Source organism: Dipteris shenzhenensis, chromosome 9 (genome assembly GCF_047967505.1).
Source record: "Dipteris shenzhenensis isolate YYH24624 ecotype China chromosome 9, Dip_SZ_1.0, whole genome shotgun sequence".
NCBI classification, from domain to species: Eukaryota; Viridiplantae; Streptophyta; class Polypodiopsida; order Gleicheniales; family Dipteridaceae; genus Dipteris; species Dipteris shenzhenensis.
Genome location: NC_141604.1, coordinates 9,972,950 through 9,985,487, shown reverse-complemented (window position 1 = coordinate 9,985,487; position 12,538 = coordinate 9,972,950). Strand labels below are relative to the sequence as shown.

The 12,538-nt window shown below is 43.1% G+C and overlaps 1 protein-coding gene across 1 annotated transcript; it reads right to left on the bottom strand.

Moving 5' to 3' along the window:
• Positions 1-253: 253 nt before the first annotated feature.
• Positions 254-2,092, bottom strand: LOC147898168 (putative mannitol dehydrogenase 1). The gene is made up of 6 exons (XM_087378793.1): positions 2,013-2,092; positions 1,696-1,809; positions 1,295-1,522; positions 884-1,169; positions 559-712; positions 254-465 (listed from the first exon to the last, which is right to left on the bottom strand). Exons 1-6 carry the CDS (start codon positions 2,090-2,092, stop codon positions 254-256), a joined length of 1,074 nt encoding a protein of 357 aa, XP_087234919.1.
• Between the last annotated feature and the right edge of the window lie 10,446 nt (positions 2,093-12,538).

Sequence of the window (12,538 nt, the reverse complement as noted above, 5' to 3'; positions counted from 1 at the left end):
GCTAAACTCTATGTGCTAGCACGAGAGACAAAGGAGCTTTAAACGAAAATTTCTGCCACGATGTCATAAGCCAGCATGACTAATTTCTAATTAAAGTTAGCAAGTTCCATGGTCAAGCTTTGACACGTCCCATTGACGGTATATGAAAATATAGTCTTTGTAAGAATTCAGCAAAGAGAAAGAAGAGAATAGCGCCGATCGTGTTATATCAATAAAATGAAGATACGCATAGTAGTCACAGAGATGGGGGTTATTACATTGTGGAGTTGGGTACAAGACTTCCGGCTACATCTATCACAAATCTGTATTTTACGTCGGACTTATGAAGTCTCTCCATGGCGCTGTTTACGTAGTCTATGGGGATCTTTTCGATAATGCTACTGATCTTCTTCTTCCCGCAGAAATCCAGCATCTCTTGCGTTTCAGCCAAACCTCCGATCATACTCCCTCCCACAAATCGACGCCCTGCAACAATACTTCGCTTATAACCATAACACACAACAGGCAATCACTGTAATCCGTCCTTTCATTCCACTCTGCTCCTGCAAAACACCTTACCAAATATTACGTCCATCGGAGCCACTTGCAGAGGTTTGTCAGGTACCCCCACCAGCACCATCTTCCCATTCACTTTCAGCAAGTTCAGCAGTGGCTCCAGAGAATGATCGGCAGAGACGGTATCGATGATGTAGTCCAGCGATCGCGTAGCTTTCTGCAATTGAATCACGGCTAACAACGTTGGTATTGCCCTAGTATTAACTACGATTGACGGGGAGAGCCAGCTGACTTCACAAAACGAAAGCTTAGAAATTCTCCCAGGGCTCTGAAATTCAGCGGACAGCGGACGCTTCGGAACAGATCAAAGAACATACGTTTGGCTTACCTTCATTTGGCTGTCGTCTCTGCTCACCAAGAAATGATCAGCTCCCAGCAGTGCCCTCGCTTCCTTCTCCTTGCTTGGCGAGGTACTGATCACAGTCACCTCCAAGCCAAACGCTTTGCCGAATTTCACAGCCATATGCCCCAATCCTCCCAGCCCAACAACGCCCAACTGGCTCCCACTCTCTGTCATTCCAAAGTGGATCATGGGGCTGTAAACAGTGACGCCTGCGCATAAAAGCGGTGCTGCGGCGTCGAGAGGTAGATTATCTGGGATCCGAAATACGTGTCTGATTCCACAAGATTATGGACATACAACCGTAGTTTAAAAAGCAAGAATCAAAGGCAGTTCTCCAGGCGGCATTTCGAAAAGAACGCTGACATTGGTGAACGAAGCACAAGCAAATGGGCTTACGTTTGTCGAACGACTATCATTTCTGAATAACCACCTTGTGTGGCTGTGCCATCCACATACACGTCGTTGTAAGTCCACACATGCTTCTCACAGTACTGTTCCACCTGCTTCTCACAAGCATCGCAAGCACCGCAAGCCCACACATGGCAGCCAACTCCAACAGCATCTCCCACCTTGAAACGTTTCACATTCGATCCGACTTCCGTAACAATTCCAACTATTTCGTGTCTGCAAAGCCGCGTTCATGAAAAATTAGTATATCCCACGAGCACCCTAGTCTCCAATGCCACGATTGGATACTCGTGTCTGAAACCTCTGGGTGGGAGCGCTCCTCTAGGCAAAGAAAAACAGCCCACTAAATTTCCCCGACAGCTTGTTCTACATCGGAAATCAAAGATTACCCTGGAACAATGGGGTAAGTCGAATTCTTCCAGGCATTTTTCACCTGATGCAAGTCGCTGTGACAGATGCCACAATAGTGGACTTTCAAGGTCACATCTTCGGGTCCAGTAGCTCTAGCATTCAAAGAGGAGGACATCAGCAAAGATTCAGAAGGGTTGCGAGACAGCATTCCTTTGCACTCAAAGCAATACTGCAGTAGCTTGTCGCCACTACGCAACTAAGAAATGCAAAATCAAAATTCAAAGGTGTGCTTGAAGACGCTAGATAGGAACACGCTCGTGTACGAGGGAGCAAACCAATTAAGGTAGAGTGAAACCTTCGAGTGAAACTGTAAGGAGCTAGGTGGCCGGAGGCATCTCGGGCAGCGTAACCCACGACAAGCCGCGAGGAGGCCATGACAAAGATGCAGAGAAGAAGAGGTGAAACTGTGGAGAGCAAGCTGATAGTAAACAGCTAGAGCTATGGCTATAGAGCTTGGAGAAGCACACTATATAGAGAATATGTAGACTGTTATGAAGGATATTGTAGGGGAGAAGAAGACGAGCTGCGCCATTTCTAGTTCAATAGCAAAATCCATGTGAGGGTGGCACGGCATCTACTCCCAATGACTACGACATGAAAAGTTCTGGTTAAAAAGTTCCTAAACTTCATTCATAACTAATAGAAGGGATCTAAAAATAGGGACATGGAAAGCACGCTTCATTTCCTCCTCAAGCATCCTTCTTCCTTCCTTTGCCAACCATTTTGATTCCATTGTTCTTGTTTATTCTCATTCTGAGGAATCATTGAAAAATTCTTAATTTTAGTGATATTGACATTCTCACAAAGTTTGAATGGGTAATATATGCTTTGTATGATTAGGAATTCATACTTTCTTGTAAGTATAAAAAATATTCATCGAGGGGCTTCCATTAATATTTATCTCCTTGCAAAGATTTAGGTGATTTGGATATCATCCTAATGTTTAGTAAAGCTTCGTCCTTAATTTTAACCATGCATTAGGCATAAGTGAAATCAATATGGGGCTTCTAACATATGTTTGTATGTTTAATGGATATGATACTTTGCAAAGGAATTAATTTAAATTACACACATTGGGAATGTGCCCATAGAGTCAGAAGGTGGAGCTAAGCAAATGCTTGGTGAAGTTATGTATGTACCAATAAGTATCACAAAGAACCTTGTGTCAGTAGGGAAAATGCTTGAAAGAGATTAAGAAGTTTGGCTCAATAAACATGGATGCACATTCTCTCCCCGCCCCCCCTTACCCATTAAACATGGATTCACATTCTTGGATACATGACATTACATGCGTGTAGTTGCTTGTGAAAAGAAAGTTGGCCACATGTTTAAGTTGAACGCTATTATTCCCAAGGAATGAAGAGGGAACGGAAGGATCATTTATCCATTCTATATGCTAACATTTTAGATCTTGAAATGTGGCACAAGCACATTGCTCACATGAACTACCAATGATTGCAAGGTGTTCAGGAGTTGTTACAGGCGTACCAATGTTCAAGGTGATCATGCCTTCATGTGTATGTAGTGCTTGCCAGTTTGCCAAGGAAGTAAGGAAGCCATTTCCTACTAAGGGAGAAAAGAGAGCACGGAAGGTACTTGAACTTATTCATTCAGATGTATGAATGTGGCACAAGTGCACTGGTCATATGAACTACCAATGATTGTTAGGTCTCCCAGGTTCAAGAGTTGTTACAAGTGTATTGCCATTCAAGGCAGTTGGATGTGTATGTAGTGCTTCCTAGTTTGCCAAGCAATCAAAGGAAGCCATTTCCTACTGAAGGAGAGCATGGAAGGTGCTTGAACTTATTCATTCCAATGTATGGATAGCCTCTGAGTCCAGTATGAGTGGACTAAAATATTATGTCTTATTCCTTGATGATTACTAATAGAACACTTGGGTTTATTTCATGCATGATAAGTCTGAGATATTTAAAAAAAATCAGTAGTTTAGAGCCATTGTTGAGTATAAAACCGAAACGCAAATCCTTTGTAAGTCATAGCCATTTGTTTAGATGGAGGGGGAGAATATATGTCTAAAGTGTCTACTACATATGTACAATACATGGCATTCAATAATATGTTTCATGCACATACATATGAGAACAGTTTAGAACCATTATCTATCTTCACCGATAGTTCAAAATTTTCACTTGGCATAGTTAGTGTATTTGCAGTTGATTCATACAGAGATTTTCATGACACTTTTGAGTACATTTCTTGCACCATGTCTATGACTAGCAACCTCAATCTGGAGGCATCTGCTAAGTTAGACAACTCCAATTACGGCACATGGAAATACCGAATGGAGACCATTCTTATACTTTAGGACAAATGGGAGTATGTCAATGGGTCTACACCTAGACCATTGAACAATCCAGCCACAAGTAGCTCTACTCCATCTGTTATCATAGCACTAGCAACGGGATCTACAACGGCATCTACAGCTACACAAATAATTTTCGCACCAGTAATAGATCCTACCATTGCCTGTGCTCAGGCAGAATGGGATAAGAAAGACAAGTATGCCTATCATCTAATCAAGCAGAATGTGCAAGATGTCATGCTAGGATAGCTCAACACAGTCAAGACATCGAAAGAAGTATGGGATATGTTCGCAGATCTCTACGAGTCCAAGAACACATCCAGGATTCTCACCCTGAGAAACCAAATAAACTAGAGTTTTTGCAATAGCAGTGAAACCAGTCATGCTTATGTACTCTGCATAAAAGACTACAACAATCAGCTTGCAATAGTAGGAGAGACTATGAACCCCACAGAAATGGTTCAAGTCATTCTTGATGGACTAGGAGAGGGATACCAAAATCTAGTCCAGAGTATTGCCATCCAACGGCAAATTTCGACATTGGAAGAACTTCAGTCACTTCTACTTGGTGAAGAACTCAGAACTCAAGCTATTCAAGCTCGAAAGGTCATTCTAATGATCAGGCATTCATAGCTTCAGACAAAAGCAGAGGCAGAGGCAAAGGCAGAGGTAGATCATATAAAAAAAGTGGTCATCATCAGCAATAAAATCAAAGTCAGCGTCATCCTTAGCAACATCAAAATCAGCAAGAGGAAATCATTCCAACCGAGGAAGATTCCAAGGACGAGGGAATGCATCCACCAATGTGTCAAACATTCAATGCAACTACTATCACAAGTTTGGACACTATGAAAGAGATTGCCATAAGAAGCAGTACGACCAAGGCGGTCAATCCATCAGTAATCAAGGAAATTTTCGAGGTAGAGGAAATCATCGTGGTGGACATTCTAGTCACAGTCATTTTGCAAATGAACATAGGAATATGTTTCTTACAAGCAAGGAATTGCATCAGAGTGACACAATGTACTCAAACACTGATTTCAATCCCAAAGAGGACTTTAGCTATCAAGTCGACCAAGTGGAACAGGATCCTTGGTACATCAATAGCGGTGCATCATCTCACATGACAAATCATCAGGAATGGTTCACAGAAATGGAGCCATTAGAAGGTCAGAAAAATGTCATCTACACATTAGACAATACATCGAATCCAGTTGGGACAGGTGTTATCCTTATGAATAATTTCACTGGTACAAAAGGATTAGTGAAAGATGTGCTCTATGTTCCAAAGCTCAGCAAGAACCTCTTGTCAGTAGGTCAAATGACGGAACACAATTACAAAGTCATCTTCGACGGTGATGAATGCACTATCAGAGATAAATCCAAAAGATGTTAGCTAGTAGCGAAAGGTGTCAAGGAAGGACGCTTATACAGAATGCTAGCTATAGTACTAGATAAGCATGCCATGTCAGCTCAACCGCAACAAATGCCACTATCTACAAAATGGCACAAGAGATATGGTCATGTCAATTTCAAGTACTTGTTTGACCTCAGGGATCAGAATATGGCAATTGGGATTCCGAAGTTACATTTTCTTGGAAAAGTTTGTGAAGCATGCTGCTTCGGCAAATAAAAGTGAACCAACTTTGTTAGAAGTACCTCTCGTGCATGCAATATTCTTGATTTGATACATACAGATGTATGGGGTTATGCCCAGATCTGCAGCATCAATGGTTCACTTTATTACTTGACTTTCATCGATGACTACAACAGATATTGTTGGGTCTACTTTTTGAAAGAGAAATCTGAAGTGTTTTCCAGATTTCAAGAATTCAATGCCATGGTAGAAAACCAGACAGGCAGAAAGATCAAAGTCATGAGATCAGATAGAGGAGGTGAATACATGTCTTCAGCATTCATGAACTTTTGCAAAAATCACGGCATTCGAAGACAATTCACATATGCAGATACTCCTCAGCAAAATGCAAGAGCTGAAAGGAAGAATGGGACTTTAGTAGACAGTGCTAAAGCAATGCTTAGTGAAAAGCATCTTCCGAATCAGTATTGGGCAGAAGCAATAGCTACAGCAAACTATTTGCTTAATCGGCTTCCTACCGAGCCGATACACGGTATGACTCCTTATGAAGCATTCACTGGACACAAGCCACACAATGGGCATCTCCGCATATTTGATATACCCACATACATGATGATCATCGTAGGAAATTGGATGCAAAGTCATGCAAATGCATCATGGTTGGCTACAGTGAAGAAAGTAAAGCATACAAATTGTATGATCCCATCAACTGCAAGGTCATTATCTCCAAAGATGTAATCTTTGATGAGGAATCTGAATGGAAAACCTCACCTACATAGGAGATAGAAGCATCGACTTCACAGTCATCCACAAAACAAGTTGATGAAGAAGAGCAAGAATTGCCAGCAACACCCCAAGCAGAGCCATAGCAACTCAGACGGTCTACTAGGGAAAGCAGACCTCTAGCCAAACTGACATATGCTTAAAAAGGCAAAGCAATTCAGGTTGAAACCACCAATTATGCTCTTATGACTACCATCATGGCTACAGAAGAGCCAGTGTACTTCGAAGACGCAGTAGACAAGCGAGAATGGCAAATTGCTATGAATAAAGAAATGGATGCTTTGTATAAGAATAATACTTGGGAATTATGCAACCTTCCACTAGGAAAGAAGGCCATAGCAAACAAATGGGTATACAAAGTGAAGTACAATCCAGATGGCAGTATTTAGAGATACAAAGCCAAATTAGTTGCAAAATGATTTGCACAATAATATGGTCAAGACTATGATGATACTTATGCTCCAGTAGCAAAGATGGATTCCATATGGTTCTTGATATCACTAGCGACACTCAGCAGATGGAATGTGTATTAGCTCGATGTCAAGAATGCATTTCTCAATGGTTATCTGGACGAGGAAGTCTACATGCACCAACCAGCAGGTTATGTTAAACCAGGAAAGGAGAATAAGGTTTGCCATCTCAAGAAAAGTCTCTACGGCTTAAAACAAGCACCCAGAAGTTGGTACAATAGAATTGACAAGTATTTTGCTGATTTGGGATACATGAAGTCCATTACTATTGCACTTTTGTACGTAGATGATCTGATTGTGACAAGAAGCAAGGATAGCTTCATCAAAAAACTAAAACAAGACTTATTTGTAGAGTTTGACATGAAAGATCTTGGACAGTTTATGCACTATTGCCTTGGAATTGAGTTCTGGAGAGATTCAGATAGCACATTCATGAGTCAGCTCAAGTATGTTGACGGTCTCCTCAAGAAGTTTCATATGGCAGATTGCACGATTGCAGCCACTCCCATGGAACAGAGTTTGAAACTTACTGAAGATTCAAAAAAGCCTATAGTCAATGACAGATACTATAGGCAGCTCATTGAATCTCTTATATATCTAACAATCACATGGCCAAATATTTGTTATGCAGTAAGATCACTAGCACCGTTTATGGAAAATCCAAAACAAGTCTCATTGGAATGCAGCCAAAGAGTCTTGGGTATTAGAGTTACAAGACAGTTTGGATAGAATACAGAGGAAGTCATCCATGGTTGCATGGATACTGTGATAGTGACTATGGCAGAGATCATGAGACCAAGAGATCAACATAAGGATATGCTTTTTTCCTTGGTCAAGGTGCCATATCATGGTTGTTAAACAAACGGCCAACTGTTTTTTGGTCTTCGACTGAAGCAGAATATAGAGCACTCACTACAAGTACATGACATGAGGCTATATGGCTCAGAAGACTATTGTCAGAAACAGATAACTTTGATGAGTTAAAGCCAACAACAATATACTGTGATAATCAATCAGCTCAAGCATTGGCCAAAAATCCAGTATATCACTCCAGAACAAAGCACATTGATGTCAGAGAGGACTTCATCAGAGAAAGAGTGTTACTTGGTGACTTCACACTGCAGCATTGTGATAGCAAAGAGAATGTTATAGACATCTTTACCAAACCACTCGATAAAGAGCTATTCAAGAAACACTGACTAGCTCTTGGTTTGATGTAGAGGAAAGACATTCCCATTAAAGGGGTGTGATGGAATGTAATGCTTAGTCCTTCTTCGATTCCCCAGAATCATCATCTTGAGGGAAGGCCTACTTCATGATGTTGATCTTGAGGGAAGATGTTGAGATTTCACACTCAACATCATGTGATCATCTGTGCATAGCACCATCACATGATCATATGTGCATATAGCACTAACCTTATAGAGTGCTATAAAGGAAAGGGTTAGATCCCCTAACCCTTACCCTAAATGGGTTTGTATATATTCTATTTTTTCAACAAAATCTAGTGTATAGTTAGTCATTTGTGGTGTGCTCTCTAGTTGTGCCCTCTCTCCTCATCTCCACTCTTCTCCTCTCCCCTCTGCATATTTTGTCATAAAAGATTATGAGGCTCTGCAAACTTCTCCTTCCTCCCCACCTCAAAATGTCCAGTGGCACCCTGACTTCCAATCATTTCAAGAGCTGCTAGATAATGCACTTATGCACCACTGGAAGTGCCAACACGAGGGCTCCCACCTCCATCTCTACGAAATCTTAGAGGTGCACCAATTCATCACCCAGTCTTTTGACGACTGGCGACGCGCGCATCCAAAGTGCAAAAGAGGAGGATATAATGTTGCCCTTGATGTTCCAGTCCCAAGGACCGATGCAAATCCCAGTCTACAGCCTCACTGGCACATTTCCTTCTTAAAGTTAGAGGAGTTTTGGCGGTACTACTGTAGTGCCCACGTCAATCACCCCTTGTATATGCCAATGGAGTGGCGATGGGGACTTGGGCAAAATTCCAAGAGCTCGAGCAAAAGCACCCTAATATGTTGTACAATTTTCCGAAGTACAACTTCCCCAAAGAGATTCCCCAGGAGGAATTTTGCTTTCGCCTCCAATCATTCAGCGACACGTACAGCTCGGTGCTCGATCCCACCGTCGTGGTAGCAGTCTACTTCAACTGCCTCCTCCTCTTACTCTGTGACCTCCCTGCCCACAATCGCCCCGACGACTATCTCCACAATTTAACCAATCAAATTGTCTTCAATCTCGACATCGGTCCTACGCAATTTTGGGACCTCTGCCTCTACCTCCACGTCCGCAATCTCCATGGACACCACATCCGCATGTACAAGGATATGCACACCACCCATTTTTAAAAGTATCGCATGTACCTCACTCGGCTCACTTCACACGATAGCTGGACCACTATGTAGTCCTATAGACAGTCCTCACACACCTCCTCCAGCGCAGCTGACAGATCAGCAATAGGAAGGGGGACATGTGAACATCCATGGAGTATAGTCACCAAATGCAGGGAATCAGTAATTAGAGGTGATTACGCTTCATGATTTACTTCAATAGTTACAGGCATGGAAGGAGTACAATACAATCTCAGGGAGTTTGAGCCCCAAATCCCCCAAGGCCAAAGATTGCAGGCAACGAGCACAAGTTCACAAGTTGCAAGTTCCAGCTCACAAATTGTAGGTTCCAACTTACAGATTATGGGTTCCAGCTCACAAGTTGTAGGTTCCAATTGCAAGTGGTTAAGTGTCTCGCAGGAGTTAAGCCTTGCCACCACAGGTTTTGAGCCTCCTATAGGGGGTTTGAACCCCAAATAGCTTAGGGCTTGGAGGCACGAGGCTAACAAAAGTGCTATTTGGGAGCCGGTAAGGAACACCTCCTCATGACAGGCTTGTCCCAAGCGGTCTTAAGAGCCTTCTAATGTAAAGAGAGGGAGAGTGCTAAAAGGAAAAGGGTTGGTCCTCCCTCCAAAAGGTGACATGTATAAAAGGCCAAAGGTTTGACTTTGGTCTTCATTGTTATTTGCACAAGTTTGAATACAAGCTCCCTCTTCTCTTCCAAGAGTGTTTTGGGTGTTCCCTTGTTTCCATTGTAGTGCCCTTGTGTTTGCCACTCCATCTCCCTTCACTCTCCTCTTCCCTTCTCCTTCTCCCTCCCTTATCCCCTCTCCTCTCCCCTCTCCCCCTTCCCTCTTTCTCTCGTGGAAACACATTGCAATAATTTGGAGGCCGCTTGAGTGACACATGTGGATGGCTCGTGCCTTGCATTTCTCTCACAAGGAGTAGCTTGGAGTGGAGGCTCCATCGGCATCTTTTCAACATCCCCACGACATGTCAGTCACCGTTGAGACTACACAGTGAACATCTCTACTAAATTGATTGCTCCAAGTGGAAGCTCTTGCTTATCAACTTCCGATGATGACCCACTTGATCGTTAATCTATAAAGTTAAGAGATACTGTGATGCCAAAAATTGATATGTTTTATTGGGCATTGGTATTGCTTTTCTCTATGTCTTATGAGCATGTGAGTATCAAGTGATAGCCTAGTGGCTCTCACTGATTTCTATTTTCTAAGATATTGTATGGGATTGAGAGGATGAGTGGAATGGATCATTGTAAATACCATGTGTATAAATACCTTGGTATGGGGTGAGAGTTATTTGTGTATGGGATATTATGGGGTTTTTAGAAAATAATAGGAGTGAGTCATATAAAGAGGTAGGCCTCATGTCCATGTGTTCCAATAATATAAGAGAGATCACACGCCAAGCATGTGGAAGGCATGTGGAGGAGTGTGGAAGAGTGTGGAGTCAAGAGGAATCCTTCTAGAATTCCTATGTGGAATAAAGAGGATGTGGACATATGGGAAAGAGGGGGTCCCTATGGGCTCCATGTGGGAAGACTCTTGATTTTCTCAATATTTTTAAGAGTCTTGAGCATCTTTTGATGGGACACATAGCAAGAGTAGCCAAAAAGGACGTGGATGGTGACATATGGGCTTATGTGATTGATGGGGAAAGGAATCTACAGGCAACAATTATAAATGAGTGAAGGAGGGTGACAAAATCTCTTTATAAGGAGCCCTCCTCTCCCTTGTTCAACATCTCTTCCACCATTGAGCCTCATTCTGCTGTAGCTCTAGTCTCCTCAAGCCTCTTCCATGATCTCTCTCTCTATCTCTCTCTCTCTCTCTCTCTCTCTCTCGTAGAAATTCTCTTATGTAGGCTCTTGAGTCCATCTCTCTATGAGTAGTCTTGGAGCTCCTGCTCCCTCTTATATGTATGGAATCTCTTTTTCTCACTTGCGTGTATAGCATATGGAGTTGCATTTGAGTAGAGTCTCACTCTATTGGAAATGAAGGTCACTTTAGATTACCTCCCTTAAGTCTTCTCTCCTTCGATTGTTCTTTTTTTCCTTTCAAAGTCTTCAAAGTGCTTCTTACTCGGCCGCTCATTGTTTACACATGGTCCACCCATTTCTCAAGCCACAAAGGGCATTCATTCCTCTCTCCTAGGTGACCTCTATGGGCTTTAGATCATTGATAAAGTCTAAGCATGGAGGGAGTATTCTCTCAAGAGTGCTATACCATTGGCTTGCTTTGACATCCAAGCTGAGACCAACGCATTGTCGATTTCTAGGTCCCTAGGAGCACCAAAGGCTTCACAAATTTGCTCAAATCGCTCCACGTGGAGACCAGGTCTCCTTCTCTAAGGAATTCGGTCATTAACTTGGAGATGGCGATGGGTCAACTCCTTGAGGGATTTGCAATCCTTGCAGGGAACACTCGGGCGGATGGAGATGGTGTGGCCCCCCTTCCTTAGGCATTCACCAAGATGTGCATTGCCTCATCAGTTAACACTCTTTGGGAAGCTGGGGGGGTGGTGCTACTATGGGCCTAATGGGACACATGGGTAGTCGAAAGCCTGGCCCTAGTAGTGGTATCCATGTAGTTACTGGTACCAAAATTGGAACTGATGTGCCAAGGCCTCTATTCATTGGCATAACAGGTATGGATGGAAACGGGTGTACTCCAGGATGAGGTGGGTCATGGGGCATGGGCATGGTGGCTCCATGCAATGGGTGATAGAGTGGAGAGCATGTGGAGCCCCATAGTTGACGAAAGTTGGTGACACATGGGCTGTTGAGGGTTCATAAGGCACCCCTCCTTGGAAGCCTCTCACATCCCCTCGGCTGGGGTCTTGCCCTCAAAATTTCCTCATCCATGGATCTTCATCATCCATGTGTTCCCATTTGGGGGTGCCTTGCAAAGCAGGAAGGTCCTGGGTCCAGGAAGGTGGTTTCCATCCCGGTCTACATTTTGGGAGCTGGATGTTGCTAAGCTTCCCCTCCTGGAGACAAGCTGATGAAGGGGTTCTCCATGTCTGCCGACTCTGTTCGGCCTAAACGTCCGAACATGTTGGAGAACATATGTCTTAGCCTAGATGCTACCAAAGGTGCGGAGAGTTGGGAGCGGCCACACTAGTGAATGGGGCTTCGGAAGCCCTTGGACCCAAGGGGTCTTGCATTACCTCATCCAAGCTTTCCATCTCATCAGAGCTAGATAGATCTTCCTGTCAGGGTCCTATTACCGAGTGGGAGCTAGGAATCAAGCTTTCAGATCCCCAGCTAGGGCAAAA